Source organism: Alosa pseudoharengus, unplaced genomic scaffold (assembly GCF_046254945.1).
Source record: "Alosa pseudoharengus isolate Yale_2024_CS ecotype anadromous, Long Island Sound unplaced genomic scaffold, YU_APseudo_1.1 YU_APseudo_1.1_scf_1, whole genome shotgun sequence".
In the NCBI taxonomy this organism is placed as follows: Eukaryota; Metazoa; Chordata; class Actinopteri; order Clupeiformes; family Clupeidae; genus Alosa; species Alosa pseudoharengus.
This window is the reverse complement of record NW_027468564.1, coordinates 42563376-42580928: the sequence shown is the minus strand read 5'-3', so window position 1 is coordinate 42580928 and position 17553 is coordinate 42563376. Positions and strand designations below refer to the sequence as shown.

The following is a 17553-nucleotide window of genomic DNA, read 5'->3' as shown; positions in this document are numbered from 1 at the left end:
TTACACTCAACACAAACTGATCTACATCTAAACTGGGTTTGAGGCTGCACTATGCACAGATGCCCAACTGAAAAAAAAACTGTCCATGGACAGACCACCCTCCAAAAATGTTTAAAAAAAAATCTTGCCGTAAAACCCATGGCTCTTAAAGGGCTCCATACGGCCCTGCCACCCACAACAGGTCCATATGAAGCCCTTGATGGTGCACAATTTTTGAGCTACTTTTGCATCCCCTTGCAACAGTTCCTTCACAATGTTTTTGCATTTACTCGCAATAGGTCTAGTTTTGCATTCCATCACATTACCTGTGACTTTATGAGGGAATGCAAAACTATTTCAAAGGGACACAACCCTATTGTGAGGGAAAGCAGAAGTTTAAAAAAGACAAATCCCCTTTGCAATGGAAAAAAATCCCCCCATGTCCCCTTGGGGGCTCCATAAGTGATAGTGATGACATCAGAAAGAAAATGCTGCACTCTACCACTGCACTGTTCCACTGCAAAGCTAAAGGTCTACTTAACAGCCATCATGGCCAATCTGACTATCTGTGCTTAACGTCTTTTGCCAAGAGGGATCTCATAATGTCCCCTAACAGGGCTGATGAACTGGGGATTTCAAAACAGTGATCTCATTGAGTCTCCAATACTGAAACTAAGCTCAGTTGTTTACATCACAGAACACCTCAAACACAAAATACAGGTAGGAAGAAATATGTAATGAATAGTTTATGTAGGTGTACTGAAGTGGATATTTCTCCTCCACAGTACGGAAACCTAATTTTGAGAAAACACCCTTTAAAGATTATAGTGAAAGGGAATACATTTTTTCAGCGGAAACCACTATTAACAGACAAGTCATTGATATTGAAATCTGTAAATAGACAATATGTACCCAAAACCATAATTCAGAAACTGGTGAAGAAGAGAAAGCCCAGTAGTCACTTTAATATGCAAAACAGTAAAGTAATAATGTTTTTTCTTCTTCTAGGCTTACAAAAAAGTGTTTAGAATTGAGCACAACTTTGGCCTTTAGGCCTAATCTCGAAAATGTGTTCAACTCCATCTACATCAGACTTTTAGTAAATGATTCAGGATAGGAGGGTATTAGGACCAATAAAACTATGAGACATTTCTTTTGCAAAAATTATTTTTGTCTTTTTGGACTAGATTGACTGGCCTAAAATCTGCGACATTATTACATAGGCCTATCGTGCGATATTGACGACAATGGAGGGCGCTATTGTATAACTACTGCGGCTCTGTGGCGTATTTGTAACTGTCGGTCGGTCATGAGAAAAAATGATCGATCCTTTGCGCTTGCCGTATCATGGACAGCACGAATGTTGATCGCCGTGGAAGCAGACCGTACAACTAGTGTTGCTGTTTTCAGGCTTATTTATAGTTTAATTTAGAAATAGCTTAACATATCTCCGTGCAACAGAACCTATATTATGGAATTTAACAGTGTAGTTAAGCTCTACCGGCGGTAAAAGACGAATGCTCTTTAGCACTGGCTAGCCAACTACAGCTAGCTAACGTTAGTCGTTAAACCATTAGTTCGATGCCATTTGGTCAGTCTGTCATTTTTGTTTATAGTCACGGTTACATACTTATTGTGCAACAGTAATGTTAAAAGTCACGGTTCAGAACGCAGGACTATTTGTATTACTGTGGCTGCTCCTTGGAGATTTTGTTCAGGGGTGGTTTCAATACAACGTCAACACGCCACAGAACCGTCAGTCCGAGAAAAGTGCATCCGACAACGAAGAGCAAAGCTGTTTTTGCCAAGTAAGCTTTGCGCCAAACTCAGAACATGTGTCTGTATGTGTGCACTCGAACAGAATGTGTCAGAGGTTTTGTTATCAGAGGTTTAAAACAGGATGGGTGACTTGCTAGTCAGTGTTCTCGCATTTTCCACAGTCACCTTCATTTGACGTCATTTTCATAGTTTGGAAGTGGTATTTCGTGTTTTGACATGCATAGCTAGATAATAATGAGAATTCTTCTAAAACAAACCCCTCGTTCGTCACTGAATTAGCATATAGTAACTGATTACCAGCCGCAATCAGGATTATTAATTAAATGTTGGATATTGGCGTGGACGTTTAAGGCAAATCACGTTGAAATGTTTTGAAGTGTTTCAACTTCGAGCATATTCTCTCTCTTTGTCGCATGGAATTTTAGAACGACAGAGGCATAAGTTACTTGGGTTGCTTAAACGTTTCAAAGTGGTTGAAGATTAATCTAGCCTAGCCGAAATGCTTAAATAAGTTGTCCTTAATGTTACAACAAGCAAGACATTAGACAGTTGTGTTGCTTCTATTATTTTGAGTATCACATTCAACGTAGACCGTGTCCGATTCTGAAATGATGTTGCCTAATGTTACGTAAAATATGTTATTGTAATATTCCCTCTAGTCTAATACTTGTTTGTCTTGTTCAATCACATATTTCAAACAGTTTAACACTGCGCACCCCTTTCTGTTGTAAATCGTGGTTTAACCTGATTGGATAGACATAACATCTTATTAATCGTGTCAATGGGATATGTAGTTCTGTACAGTGAGACCAACCTCCCGAGGCTATGACAGTGTAAAAAACAAAAACTACAATTCACAGAGAACGGGGGAGGTGTCAGAACTTGTCTTCTACGAACGTGCACCTTTGTTTTGGAGGCGGTGCCTGCAGGGACAGAATGGGCACGAGGAAAAAGCAAGTGGCCCCAAAGTGACAGCTCATCCTCGCAGACTGTTTCACCTCTGGCACGCTCTCATCCACGCAGCAAAGTCCCTTACTGGCATAATAATGCATCAACTGCTCATATAGCGACTTTGTCTTCGGGAGTTTGGTTTAGCAATGGCAGCACTTCAGAAGAAAGAGAGAGACTAGCAACAAAGTTCTGAAACTAATGAACTGAAGCCAGAAGAAGCGAAAGTTCCGTATTTACGACATGTCCGGAAATATTTGTAGCCCTTGGACAACATCGTTACTGCACATTCTTTATTTTGGATTACTGCATGCTAAGGTTGGGTTCACACTGGCATCACGAGCTCCTCTTAGTTCATAACGGTGATGTGTCTGTGATAACCAACCCATGTCATCATATTTTAAAGCGTTCCCTCGAGATGTCTCTAGATGTTAGTCTTGGATGTTGTGAGATTATATTCTTCGTATTTTCCTTTGACTTAAACCTAGCCTGGTCCTTTCAGGCTTTTTCATTTAACAGACCAGAGATTTTACTGTAGTCCACTTCATCGTTACCCTATGTCCCAGTAGTCATCTGAAGCCAGAGGGGACTGAAAAATAACTTTAAACCTAGACATGTTCACTTATTGATGTCACTTTGACTTAAACCTGTTTACTAATTTATTTATTTTACCTCCCGACCTGTTGGAATGATTTGATTAAGGCTTAAATTATGTATGCTGTTGTCTGGTGTCCAGTGTCAGACTCAGTCCCTCCTAAAGCTTCCCAGCAGCTGTTAGTGTCTAATGCATATCTGAAGAACTGGTCAGGCTAAGGCTTTTGGCAGTTAATTTACCTTTACATTTACATCAATGTATGTAATAGACATTGTTTTCCCATTTGACTGACAACATTGCACAGATAGTGGTTAACACCCTAGACCAGTTTATATCAATTACAGGAAGTGTTAAACAGACTGGATGTTTGAATGTCACTGAAAACAAATTAGCTTTTTTTATTATTCTTTTCAAGCTTGTTACCTTCACTTGATATTAAAATTGAATCACTGGGTTATAGCTGAAAACAGGGGTTCTCCAGAACCATGATGTCAACGAGTTACCAGGTGGAGTGTAGCAACCACGTCTGTCATTGGTTTGGCTTCACATCACTTTGTTTCTATTCTATTAGGCTCATGTTATTTATGTTTTGTGATGGAGTAAAATATCACTGTATTCTACTTTTATATATCTTTAGAATTAGATTTTTTTTTTTTTACCAAAGTCCTGTCTTCCTCTGAGAAGTTTCTAGAACTGGTTCTGTAGAACCTTTGAAATGTAACACCTCAATGTTCCTCTGTTCCTATTCATTCAGTTGACTGGTGTTCTGGACGACTGCTTTTGCGATGTCGAGAGCATCGATGTCTTCAACAACTTCAAGGTCTACCCCCTCATTAGGAAGCTCACAGAGAGAGACTTCTTCAGGTATTACAAGGTGAGTTTGCTTCTTTCTGCCTTGAATGACATCCAGATGGCTGCCGAGATGTCATTCTAAAGCCACAGAATTTTTGCAAATGGACTGTCTTAGCTTTTAAAATTTCGACCCAACAAGTTTGATATCCTCAAACCTCTCTCTAGAATTGTCAGCTTTATCTAAAATGACTCGGCTAGTTTCTGTTCCGGCACATTGCCCACTTGTACTCCTCTCGGTCAGCCAATGCAAATGAGTGTGGGTCAGTGTGTGTTCATTTGCATGTGCGGTTGACGTGTAACTTTGGGGAGCGTGTGGTGTGGGCTAGGCGTTGTCCAAGGGTGTCCTAGTCATTGTCCAAGGGTGTCCTAGTCATTGTCCAAGGCATAATCTGAGGATGTCCTAGGCGTTGTCCAAGGGATAATCTGTGTTGTCCAAGGATGCAGCCTAAAAAAACGAATGCAACTCAGCTAGACAATACTGCAGTTCCCTGTAGTGTCCGTTGTATAGGTGTTTCCTTTGTGTAAACCAGGACCCAAACCAAAACGCAGGATTTGGTTAAACCACCAGCCCTCCCCGCTTTGAGAGACACAGGTGTTTGAATGTTAACAAATCAATAATGCCACAAACAATAGTTCTGTTGTCTGTCGTAGTCACAAGGCTAGCAGGGCCTTAGTTGACATCTGCTTACCATTTGAATTTCACGTAAATCCCGACCTAAGAACACTTGAATTTATAATGTTGTGGTACCAACTTTTCAACATTTCAAGGACACACCCAAATACGTTGCCTACAGAACTTTTGAGAGTCCTTTCATCGATATGTGGTAATTCTTGGTAAGGACTGACAAGCACACCTGTCATTCTCACTAGCTCTCCAGATTGGTCCCTCATTATACAGTTTTGTGCTTTGGGTTGAGCATCCTGGGGGGAAAAGCAGCTCTTACTGCAGCCACAAATACAGATGTGGCTGTAAGTAAAAAGGTATTTATAAACATATCCTGAATCCATTGGTCATTTACAACACCTGCAAAATAAATCTGGTAAAGAGCTGACTTATATGTTTTAAGGTAAACCATGCATTTGTTCTGTGTTACTGTGTATGTGTGAATGAATACATTATCACATTTACTAATAAATAATGAGCCCTCCCATATGGCTTGTCCATCTAGTTGGCTTTATGGTTCCCTCGGTCTGCTGGACTGTCTTTAATCACTGCAAGCCAAGTTTATTGGTTGTTACCTAGTTACTGTAGTTTGCTTGTTTTGGACCAAAAAAACTCCTTCCGGCCCATTGCTTTAAATTAACAACCAGTCATGCATAACAGGACCTCTCACAAGTGTTGAGACGAGCGGGGGAGGGGGGCGGACAGGGGGAGGCTGATGTGGCAGTATTTTTTCATTTTTTTTTTTTTTTTTTTTCATTGACGTGGCAGAGGACAGGATAGAGCTGCTACGTCTCTTGAGTGTGATAGGGGGCACGGAAGCCACCCCAGGAAGCGTGTAATGAGTTTCTCTCCGAGAGAGAGAAAGGCTGAACCACCATTTTGAAACCAGGGCTGTGTGTAGAGGTCGGCTGATCTGTTTTTCTTAGTCGTTACTTGCCCCTCTGCCTCTCTCTCCCTCTCTCTCTCTCACACACACACACACACACACACACACACACACACACACACACACACACAAATGAACAAGAAAATAAACTCTAAAGCTGTGATCAAAAGCAGGCCCTGACAGTGCATCTGATTGTGGGTCGCATAAGTGAGCTGATTGAGAAAGCTGGGTTCCTAAAAGACTTAGTTATGAATGTAGCTATTTTGTAAGAGCCTCAGTGACGGTGTGTGTGTGCATGTGCTTTTTTACACACTGCTTGTTTTCCATTGATTTCTAACCCCCCCCCCCCCCCACACAGGTGAACCTGAGGCGTCCGTGCCCCTTCTGGGTGGACGATGGCCACTGCTCCATCAAAGACTGCCACGTGGAGCCCTGCCCGGAGGTAAGTCCCCACTCACACCCCATCACTTAGAGTTTTATTTTTTATTAAGGATGCGCATCAAAGGAGAGACAGCACGACTTCACCTAAAGATCCACCAGCTGCTCTAACTAGACAAGGAAATACACATTTGTTAGCGCTTAACACAGCAAAACCATACTGTCCCCTCTTAGCCCTAAAGACATAGTCACACACAGATATACACAGGGACAGCACAGGAACAGAATGAAATAACAACAGTCATCTCATCGATGTCGAAGAACACAAAACAAAAAAGATCAGGACATAAGTTACTTATGAATGTAAAAATTAAAAGTTCTGAATCCAATACCTCAACACCTACACACACTCTTGCAGAAGTATATCAATACATTCAACCTGTAAATTATCAATAGGTCACAAGTACCATATAAGCCCAGTCCTATGCTCTGAGTAATGCTGAGTAATGCAGCCCAAATGCTGGCTTTGTTAGCTGTACCACGTGTTCCAAGTGCACTTACATTGCTACCTTTGCAAAACTCTCACCGGACTGGAGTGTTTCTTGGCCCAGTCAACACACACACACACACACACACACACACACACACACACACACACACACACACACACCCATGAGACTAGTTATGAGACTAGGCGGGGTAGTCTGTGGGGAGGTAGAGAGGAGATTTCGGGGGGCTCAGGAGGCCTGGAGGTGGCGATGGTGATGACCAACTCCTATTTCTGTCTCCCCTACAGAGCAAGATCCCCGTGGGAATCAAGTCGGGCAACTACAACAAGGTAAGGACCTCAGCCGGCAGGGTAGGATTTAGGAAAAGGTGTGTGTTGGGGGCAAGGTGTTGACCCACCAATGTCCTGTGCATGAACTGAAGTGATCATACGATGTGTGTGTGTGTGTGTGTGTGTGTGTGTGTGTGTGTGTGTGTGTGTGTGTGTGTGTGTGTGTGTGTGGGTTTGCATAGTTATGTTAGTTTAAGTTAGACTCAAGATATTGCCCACTATGAAAATGAGAGCCCTTGGTCTCTAAGAATGTGCAACTGTTCCTGGTTCCTGTTTCCTGTCAGCAGGGATGACTGGTTTCCTGTCAGCGGTTTCACTCTCATTAAAGTATATTCAGTACTTGAAGTTAAATACATAATAAATAATGACACCACTACTGCGACAGCGGTTCTTTCTAACGACAAAAATAATTAGACTAAAAATTCACTGAGATTTACAAACTTCATATAAGGCCTTGTGCATACTTCCTTACACTTTCTTAAATATGACATTTTAAATACTGTTTTTTTGGGAATATATAGTCCTGTAGATCCTGGGTGAATGGACTTTTTTCCCTCTACATGTAGTGAAAGTGGAAAATAAAGAGACTAAGAGCCAGTGGAAGAGCCACAGCTACAGTTTCTTTCTTCCCTCGGTGTAGATGCTGTGCTAATGTATTCATTCATAGGTTTATAGGTTCAGGCATATCAGGCCTTAATACCTCAATGCAGAAAGATCCCAGCCATAATAACATGCGTATGTGTTCTACCCATAGTTGTTTTATGCAGGTGCAAGTTTGAAACGATACAGTTCCTCTTTTTCCTCTAAAAACACGCGGTGCGACCATTACATCTCATACACACACAGCTTTGTCGTCAACCAAGGTGTCCTCAAAGGGCCTTAGTAGTCAAGACACGAGTGTTTTCTGCATGTGTGGGTGTATGTGTTGTTCCATGTGGTACAGAGAGAGAGAGAGAAAGAGAGAGACCGAGAGAGAGGGGGAGGGAGGGAGGGGGGGAGGAGGGGGTTTGGCAGGTCCCTCGCTTATGAAGTGGAGTGGTTGGGACAGAAATAGCTAGAGTGTGTGTGTGTGTGTGTGGACTGCTTTTGGCTTTTGTTTGCTTTAGCCCAGGCTGCTGTGGCTAATGGAGCTCATGCTGCCCCCCCCCCCTTCCTTTCTAGAACATTCTCTTAGGCCTGCTGGGCCCTCAGACATGAGCATATGAGCCTTTGTCTGAAGTCTGACGTTTCCGTTTCTCGTTCTCTCTCTTATCTCTCATTCAATCTTTTTTTAACCTCCTCTTTCAAGGTTTGTTGTGCACTCTCTCTCTCTTTCTCTCTCTCTCTCTATCTGTCTCTCTCTCTCTCTTTCAATCTCTCTCTCTCTCTCTCTTCCTCTCCCTCTTCCATACCTCTCACTCCAATTTTCCCACCATTTCACCGTTGCATTCTCTCTCTTTTTGTTTCTCTCCTCTCTTCTCATCTCCTCCCTCTCTACCTCCCCTCCTGTTGAAATTGGCAGTGGTGAGTTGCAGGCTAGCCTCCTCCTCCTCTGTCTATCCCTTCCTCCCTCTCTTCTCTTTTTACCTGCACTCTATCCCTTCATCCTCTCTGTGCTCTTCCCTCTGCTCTTCTCTTCCTCCCTCCTGTAAAAGAGGGTAGTGGGGTGAGCAGCAGGCCAGCTTGGCAGGGCACCTCAACCCCTAACTATTGTTGATTCTCTCTTTCTCTCTCTCTCTCTCTTTGTCTTTCTTTCTCTCTCTCTCTCTTTCTCTCTCTTCCATACATTTTCTCACTTTTGGTTCCCTCCATCCTTGACTCACTTTCTCTCTCACTAACTCTTAATTTTTTTCTGATCTGACCACGGGCAGCCGTGGCCTACTGGTTAGCGCTTCGGACTTGGAACCGGAGGGTTGCCGGTTCGAACCCCGACCAGTAGGAAGCGGCTGAAGTCCCCTTGAGCAAGGCACCTAACCCCTCACTGCTCCCCGCTGTTGTAGCAGGCAGCTCACTGCGCCGGGATTACTGTGTGCTTCACTTCACTGTGTGTTCACTGTGTGCTGAGTGTGTTTCACTAATTCACGGATTGGGATAAATGCAGAGACCAAATTTCCCTAACGGGATCAAAAGAGTATATATACTTATACTTATACTTACTTATACTTATCTCTTTCTGCTCTCCCTGCTCTCTCTCCTCTCCTCTATACTTCTCTGCTCTCTCCTCTCCTTTCTGCGGTCTCTCCCTGCTTTCTCTTCTCTCTCCCTGCTCCCTCTTCTCTTTCCTCCTCTCTCTCTCTCTCTCTCCTCATCTCTCCTCTCTTTCTCCTCCTCTCTCTGCTCTCTCTCTCTCTCTCTCCTCATCTCTCCTCTCTTTCTCCTCTCTCTGCTCTCTCTCTCTCTCTCCTCATCTCTCCTCTCTTTCCCCTCCTCTCTCTGCTCTCTCTCTCCTCTCCTTCCCTCCTGTGGTGAGTGCGAGGGAGGCTGATTTTTGGCTGGGCTCCCCGTGTTTGCTGCGAACATGGTTGGGACATCAGGAACATCTGATTGCTTGCAAGGTCGCGGCGTCCACTGCCATGCTGTTCGTACACACGTCAGCACTTGTCCACCACCTCGCAGCACTCTTCTTATCTGCGGACACCGCACATGTATTGCAAAGGTTTTGTTGGAGTGTAGGCACTTAACCTGAGATAGTCTATTGGTTTGCACTTCCAGGGGGCCACACAATGTGATAAGGTACATATTTACGTTTATTTAGCTGACCGGTTTACTGTATTTGTGGTTTGATCACCTATAGTGCAGCCCCAATCAACAAGCCGAGTTAGGAACAGAAATGTATGTATGTTTTATTCAGAATGTGTAATGCAATGTTTACTTCTAGCTGAGCTGACACAATAGGGTGATGGGGATATAAAAGGCATGTGTTGTTAAAATAAATGGTTACACTTTACTTGACAGTGTCGACATAAGAGTGACATAACACTGTCACAAACGTGTCATAAACAAGTCATAAACTTTTATGACATAACGCTTCTGTTATTAAGTGATATTCGGTTTTTGTCATAGGTTAGGTTTAGAGTTAGAGTTAGAGTTAGGGTTAGGGTTAGGATTAGTGTTAGAGGTTAGGATTAGGGTTAGGTTTCATGTGTCATGACGGTGTCATGTCACTCTTATGTCGATACTGTCAAGTAAAGTGTTACCAATTAAATTAGGTAGGTTAAGTTAGATTAGTTTGTGGGAGCTTAAATCTTTGGTTTAGTTTCATTATATCTGTAGAGATATAGGCTACTATCTGTAGATTTTGAGAGAGACAGGGAGAAAGACAGACAGACAGACAGAGAGAGTAGCAGCAGAGGAACTTCGCACTGCAGACCAAAAATAGACTCTTTTTTTTCCAGTCCCCTGCCTTCTCTCTCTCTCTCTCTCTCTCTCTCTCTCTCTCTCTCTCTCTCTCTCTGATGTAGTGTGTGACCTTTCTCTTTCTTCTCTTGTTAGTAAGTATAAGAATGTCATTGGTGTGAACATCGGTCTGTTTTTTTCCCCAGTAACATTGGGTTCCCTCTGATCCAGCTAAAAAGTGTGTGTGTCTGTATGTGTGACTGTGACTGAGAGAGAGAGAGCGAGAGAGAGAGAGAGAGTAAGAGAGAGTATGTGGGTGTATGCGTGTGTGTGTGTGCGCCCCTGCATCTCTGTGTGCAAGCGTGTGTAATATACTTATGTAAACTTGACTCATTTGGTGGTGAGGCCGTCCCACCTGCTTGAGCGCTCCCTGCCTGTGCTGTAGCCTCAGGCCTGTGACCCATATCCTACCGCTAACACACGACTCAGACTGCTGAGCGCTAGCTAGTCACTGGATGACTGCACACACCTCCACAAGCGCCTACCGGTTACATGCGGGATCTGATTATCTTAGTCGTACCTGCTGAACCTACGTAGCTTATAGTTATAGACCTACACTGCAAAAAAATTAAATCTAACCAAGTGTTATTAATCTTATATTAAGATCAATAAAGTGTTTCATCTTTCATTTTGACTTCATTTAAGAAGAGTTTATCTTGACTTGTCAAGACAAATTTGCTTCACGCACTGGCAGACATATTTGCTTGTTTTCAGGATGAGACCTCTTAAGATACAGTAGGTCAAACTCTTCTTAAATTAACTCTTCTTAAATTAAGTCAAATGATTTTATGGAAAAGTGCTAGTCTCTTTATACTAAAAACAATACCAACTAGATATTATGATCTTTATAAGAATAATAACCCATTTTATTAGATAAGCAGTTTTTGCAGTGTAGCAGTGGCTGTTGGTGTAACATTCTTTAAAGCCTGTTAAATACCCCATTGTATTGCAGTGTATTCATAAACAAGGATTATGTATAGGTGAATGGCTGACTCGGTGTCTTTGTGCTCTTTGTGTTGTTTTTTGTTTGTTTGCAAACTCAGTGTGTTGCTATACTTATTGTTGTCTGTCTCATCCTAACATTTTGTCTACCGGTATTTATTGTGTTCTTGTATTTTATGTATTTTAATTATTGTATGTCATGCACATTGAGACCAAAGCAAATTCCTTGTAAATATGTGAAACCCTACTTGGCAATAAACCTGATTCTGATTCTGAGGTGCACCAGACTTTTCCCAAATGGTGTGTGATCAGCTAAACTCTTACTTTCCCTCCTTTTTCTCCCTTTGGCTTCTCCGTTTCTTGGTTTCTTCCGACTATTCCTTCGACGTGGCAGTACTCCAAGGCCTTGAACGCCGTGGAGGACATTACAGAGTGTGAGCAGATTCAGAATCTGGGCGCCATCAACAGCACACTCAGGTAAAAATCACCACATCTCACACTTTAACTCCAGAGTCCAGAGCATTTCTCCAATCTTTAGCATTTAGCATCAGCAGTTCACCAGCTTTTTGCTTCACATGCCTCTCACTGAATCAGACATCAACACGTTACACATTTCGAACACTACATTTGTGTTATGGTGTTAATCTGGTGTTTAAGACTTTTTTTGTCTTGTGACCAACACCTGCTTGGGGCAGAAATCTATTTTGAAGTTGATGATGAACAAGGCAACCTTTGAGCAGTGTTGCTGGGCTGTGTTCCATCCTGTGTATTATTATTCTGGCATGTTCCCATCGACCTTGGGCAACAATTTATTTTCTGGAAAATTCTGGCAAATTGTCATGATCATCCAATCAGAACACTCGATGGAACTGTTAAGTGGTTGCCTAGCAACATTGCTCTAAAAGTTTGCCCGTGTATCATTGTATTTTTTTTTCTGCAGAGCCATCAGCTCTGTGTGTTTTAGGGTGAGTAAACACATAGAGAGGAGGAGTGATTGGAATTTGAGTGGGTTGAGTAGCCTGGGTATATTCAGACTTGTAAGGACATTAGCAAAACAAACAGCACAGGAACAAAATATACAAAAAAGAATGGCCCATGCTGTGTCAAAATGACTGCTCTGGGAACAGCAAGGTGCAAAGACACATCAGCGTCGTCAGGGGAAGCTACTGCTTCATTATCAGTAGTGTCAAGCTCATCTTTCTTCCCATATGGAAGGGTTACATTCATGGATGCTCATGTTTATACGACCACTGTCACATACCGAAACACAGAAAAAAAAAAAAAAAATGACTGCATTTTGAATGGCATTATGCATTTTAGTGGGACATTTCTTTATTAATTTACAATGCATTGATTAGTAGGGATTACTGACCTTTTCCCACAAGGGTGTGTGTATATGTATATACTCTGTGTGTGTGTGTGTATACACAAATCAATACTGCTCAGTTTTTTAATTGGTTTTCTAGTGTCTCTATTTGTCTCCCAGTTTTGTCTGATTGGTTGTTCCGTCTCATTTCTTCTCGTCTCATCTTGTCTTTGTAGCAACCAGAGCAAAGAGGCGTTTGCAGACTGGGCTCGCCATGACGACGCCCAAGACCACTTCTGTGAGCTGGACGGTGAGTGTGCTTCATGACATGACGAGGACAATTTCACACAGACATTAGCAAACGATGTGGTGTGTGACATTTGCTGTGTTACTATACTGGCTATTGTGCAAGTGCATACTTGCTCTTCATTCCCCTGTCTTCTGCTTTCTAACTTAACCCCCCCCCCCCCTTCTCTCCTCCAGATGAGACGGCTCCAGAGTCAGAGTATGTGGATCTGATGTTGAACCCAGAGCGCTACACGGGCTACAAGGGCCCCTCAGCCTGGAGGGTGTGGAACAGCATCTATGAGGAGAACTGCTTCAAGTATGAAAATACACACACACACACACACACACACACACACACACACACACACACACACACTCATTCGTTTGTATGCACACACACAGATACCTACAAACCCACGCACATGCAGGCAGGAATACACACACACACACACACACCAGTGTTTCCCATACATTGACTTATTTGTCAATATACAATCTCCCCCACTGATAATGAGACAACTCCCTTCCCCTAGACAATTCCAACGCTGGACTATTTTAACTTTCTGTCACTAAATCAGGATTAATGCATTATCATACCGGATACGTAATCACCCCAACTCTTGTAACTTTCACCTCGGGTGCTTTAAACAACATGTCCTATTCCCTACACCTGACTATGATATGCATTTGTCATGTATACAGACCTTACTGTTCTGTATTGACCCTAGGCAGATGGGTCAGGCCCTTGAGTCGTGGAGCTGCTCGAGGTTTCTTCCTATATGTATCTCCAATTCTAGGGAGTTTTTCCTCTCCCCTGTTACCCATGGGCCTTCTTTGTTTCTTTTCTTTTCTTCCTTTCTTTCCTTTTTCTCTGATTGCCTACATACTGTAAAGCGCCATGATACATGTGTAATGTTTTGGCGCTCTATAAGCACAATAAATTGAAATTGAATTTGTGGCGGCCCACCACAATATCAACATTGTCCACCACACAATGATTTTCCAGGTTGTACTAAATTGTGCTTAACTCATTGAATGCAAAGCTGTTTTCGGAAGCTTTGTCCTAGAGTGCCAGCAATCTAGACCATTGTTGATGATTTTTGTACAGCCACAGCATATTCTGTGTTATAGCTATGAACACATACAATGGCTCGTTTGAAAGGTGAGACTTAAAGGTAAGCTCTCAGTGGGTGCAAACCGTGTATTTCTACACACCTCTGTTTCTGAGAAATCCCAAGCTAAACAGTGGCTAGTTTTCATCAAAATCGCTGTTTTTTTTTCTAGAAATGGAGATATAACGTCTTTCATGAAATATGAAGTGTTGCCTGTAAAGTTTCCGGGAAGTGACCTGGCGAGACTGCCACCTAGTGATAGACCCACGAAAATGGCCTGGTTTTGAGCTGACGTGCATGCGTCACTGATTCGACCCAAAGCGGCAACCGAGTTATGATAAAATGTCCAGATTGTGCGTTTTCATGAGTTTTCGATCGTCATATATTCCATTCATCACAGAGTTCCCAAAATCACATATAAGGTGTGTTAGAGTGGCTAGTTTCGTAATTTAAAAAAGTTTTTACGTTTTTGGCATTCAACGCATGGGAAGGAAAAACGTAATATTACGTTTTTGGCACTCAATGAGTTAAAGCTGGTTAGCATCATAACCACGCTGTGCTAATTTGTTAAAAACTGTTGCATTCAAGTTAATTCTGCAAACCTATCACCACAAATGGAATTCAATTCTGTGGGAAACACTGCACACACACACCACTTCCTCATGCATGCATATTTTAGTTCTCTTGTTCCTGTTTTACTGTTTGTGGTTTTACTGGTTCTTTGTGATATTGGCTCACACAAGCCATAAATCACATTTCTCCCATATCAACACACACACACACACACGCACACACACACACACACACACACACACACACACACACACACACACACACACACACACACACGCACACACACACACCATGTTATCACCTTCCTGAGTGGGATTTTGTTTTCTATTTCGGCAGGCCCAGATCAGTGTACCGGCCTTTAAACCCCCTGGCTCCCAGCCGAGGTGAGTGTGTGTGTGTGTGTGTTCCTCTGCCCCAGTCACATCGACCCCCTCTCACCCTGCTCTGTCCTGTGTTGTGTCCACTGTGCAGTGGACCCTGTGCCAGCTCAATCTCCCCCACTGATAATGAGACAGCGTCCCGGCTGTGTGATGAGGTGGCCCTCATGTCCAGCGGCCACATGCCTCATCACAGCCCAGTGTTAATGACCCTCGCTGGCACGATAGTCTCATGCCAACCTCACCGCTAAGCTGCATTTATTAAATACAATTTAGAGGCTGAACATAACAGCTGAGATTTAAAAAGGGGGAATTAGTTGATATGGGCTTTTAATGTTATATTTGTTTTAACTGAATTTAATTAAATTAAATATTTAATTTGATACTTAAGGAGTCAAGGCAAATTCAGTGGAATGTTGTGAAACTTCTAGAACACTTTTACTGTGACGTACAGGTCATACACCACAGGAATCTTGTCAGGTGCACCCTTGCACTGGTTAATTGAGCTTGTTAAATAACTTTATTTTTATTGAATTATTTGATGCCTTGACCAGTATTTGTTTCTCTCTCTCTCTGTCTCTCCCTCACAGGGGATGATGATGGTAAGTTTTCCCCTGCTGTCGACTATATTTGAGATATTTTATCAGCTGTTATCTTGCATTTTACGTAACTCTCCACACAAGAGAGGCAGATGTCTTTTCCCACGACCCGACTAAGTGCTCAACTCAATATTTGTCCTCGTGTTGTTTCTTGGCAGGTGAGGCCTTCTATAACTGGCTGGAAGGTAAGCACTATTTTAATCTCTGCCTCCTCAGTGCCTCCTACAGGCCATGTAGGGAACTACATCTCTGACAGCACCAAAAGGTTATAATGAGGTTGCTCGCCTGAGTTGAGTTAGGCAGCCAGTGCACCCATTATTTTGTTCAGTACGCTACTTGTGACTTTAGAAATTACCTGATAACATGGGTACAAAAACTGAAACATTACTTTCTATTTTCTTTGCCAGGGAGAGTCCGCTAAATATGTTTCTTCGGTCTCTTTTGTTACAGTTTATTGTTTTGAAATACACGTATTGTTTTTTTTTTATGCTTATGCGAGAACAGTTTTCTGACTGAGAATTCCAAAAATAAGTGGCCACTGTTCCTTCCGATGCGGTGGATTCTGTGTGCGTTTTTTTCTGGAGAATGTCTTTCTCTGGGTCTGAATGGGATCGGGTGGCGGATCAGTGCTCACTTATTGTGCACGATCTCTGCTGCTGCCACCGCCACTTAACGACAATCCCCCAGAGTCGCCGTTTGACTCTCCCCCAGCCTCCGTTTCCGTCTCCTCCATTTCCCCCTTTCTTTCACTCGTTTCTCTTTGTTGGAGGCGCATGAAAGGGCCGCTCCATTCTCTCTCGCGAGTGGGGAGCGCGTTAGAAACGTTTAGTTTTCCCTCCATCTTTGTTATGGCCTCCTCGGTGCTCTGTGAAAGAGTCTCAAAGGCCCCCCCGTATTAGGTGTTCTTAGGTGCCCCCTGTCAACGCCTGCTGGAGAGGCAGATGAAGTTACATCACATCAGAGAACACCTGTCTGTCTGTCTCTCTCTCACTCTCACTCTCTCTCTCTCTCTCTCTCTCTCTCTCTGTCTCACATCTTTCATACTCTTTTCTCTTTGTCTCCTGTGGTGCCTCCAACTCTCTCACCACATTCTCTTTTCCCCAGTTCTGTCAGACTCACTTTTTTTTTAAATGTTATTTTTAGTCACAGTGACGACTCTGACTTCCCCGTCATGAGTAGTCCATAGCGTGACAGTGTTTCCCTCCGACTGTTCGTTTTCTAAGAGCATATATCAAGGGTGCACAGTCGTAGTGTTTAGAAGGTATGCATTCCTCTGTGTTCCACTGGTGGTGTTTGTTTGTTTGTTTGTTTGTTTGTTTACACGTTTGACGTGTTTGTTTGTGTACTGCAGGCTTGTGTCTGGAGAAGAGAGTGTTCTACCGGCTTATCTCCGGCCTCCACAGCAGCATCAACCTCCACCTGTGCGCTGAGTACCTGCTGGACGGTGAGTCACATGCCAGCGGGACATCATCCCCTCAGTGGCACTCCCACCACATCAGCTGACCACTCATGGGCTCTGTCCTTGACACAAACTGCATATGGACATTAGTGTACATTACTGTACTTCCCCCCTAAACTCATACATTTTTTTTTATATAATCACATGTTTATATCCATGATCAGAGGACTGACTAGGACTGTTTCTTTCTCTTTCTTTCTCTCTCTTCCTCCCTCTTTCTCTCCCTCTCTCTCTCTCCCCCACCTTCTCTCTCCCTCTCTCTCTCCCTCTATCTCTCCCTCTATCTCTCATTCTCCCCCTTCTCTCTCTCTCTCTCCCTTTCTCTCCATCTCTCCCTCCCTCTCCCTCTCCCTCTCTCTCTATCTCTCTCTCTCTCTCCCTCCATCTCTCTTTCTCCCCTCCTCTCTCTCTCCCTCTATCTCTTTCTCCCCCCTTTTCTCTCTTTTCCCCTCCTCTCTCTCCCTCTATCTCTCTTTCTCCCCCCTTTTCTCTCTCTCTCTCTCTCTCTCTCTCTCTCTCTCTCTCTCTCTCTCTCTCTCCCTCTATCTCTCTTTTCCCCCTCCTCTCCCCCCTTCTCTCTCCCTCTCTCTCTCTCCCTCTCTC

General features: G+C 43.2%; 1 protein-coding gene across 2 annotated transcripts; it reads left to right on the top strand.

The window, feature by feature from the left end:
- Nucleotides 1-1331: 1331 nt before the first annotated feature.
- Nucleotides 1332-17143, top strand: LOC143128433 (ERO1-like protein beta). 2 transcript variants are annotated; one of them, XM_076289847.1, is made up of 11 exons: nucleotides 1332-1787; nucleotides 4056-4175; nucleotides 6062-6145; nucleotides 6878-6919; nucleotides 11631-11713; nucleotides 12779-12852; nucleotides 13026-13146; nucleotides 14852-14898; nucleotides 15483-15494; nucleotides 15650-15676; nucleotides 16843-17142. In XM_076289847.1, exons 1-11 carry the CDS (start codon nucleotides 1626-1628, stop codon nucleotides 16992-16994), a joined length of 924 nt encoding a protein of 307 aa, XP_076145962.1. In that variant the 5' UTR covers nucleotides 1332-1625; the 3' UTR covers nucleotides 16995-17142. The 2 variants fall into 2 exon arrangements, with proteins under 2 accessions (XP_076145962.1, XP_076145963.1); XM_076289848.1 differs by lacking the exon at nucleotides 1332-1787 and adding an exon at nucleotides 1829-3024 and having other exon boundaries at nucleotides 16843-17143.
- The last annotated feature ends 410 nt before the right edge of the window (nucleotides 17144-17553 follow it).

What these genes read in the sequence shown, in the direction of transcription:
- LOC143128433 (XM_076289847.1), top strand. Translation starts at nt 1,626, where the DNA reads ATGTTAAAAGTCACGGTTCAGAACGCAGGACTATTTGTATTACTGTGG. An exon ending in GCCATCAACAGCACACTCAG is followed by an intron (nt 11,714 to 12,778) that starts GTAAAAATCACC and finishes TTGTCTTTGTAG; the next exon opens with CAACCAGAGCAAAGAGGCGT. An exon ending in CCACTTCTGTGAGCTGGACG is followed by an intron (nt 12,853 to 13,025) that starts GTGAGTGTGCTT and finishes TCTCTCCTCCAG; the next exon opens with ATGAGACGGCTCCAGAGTCA.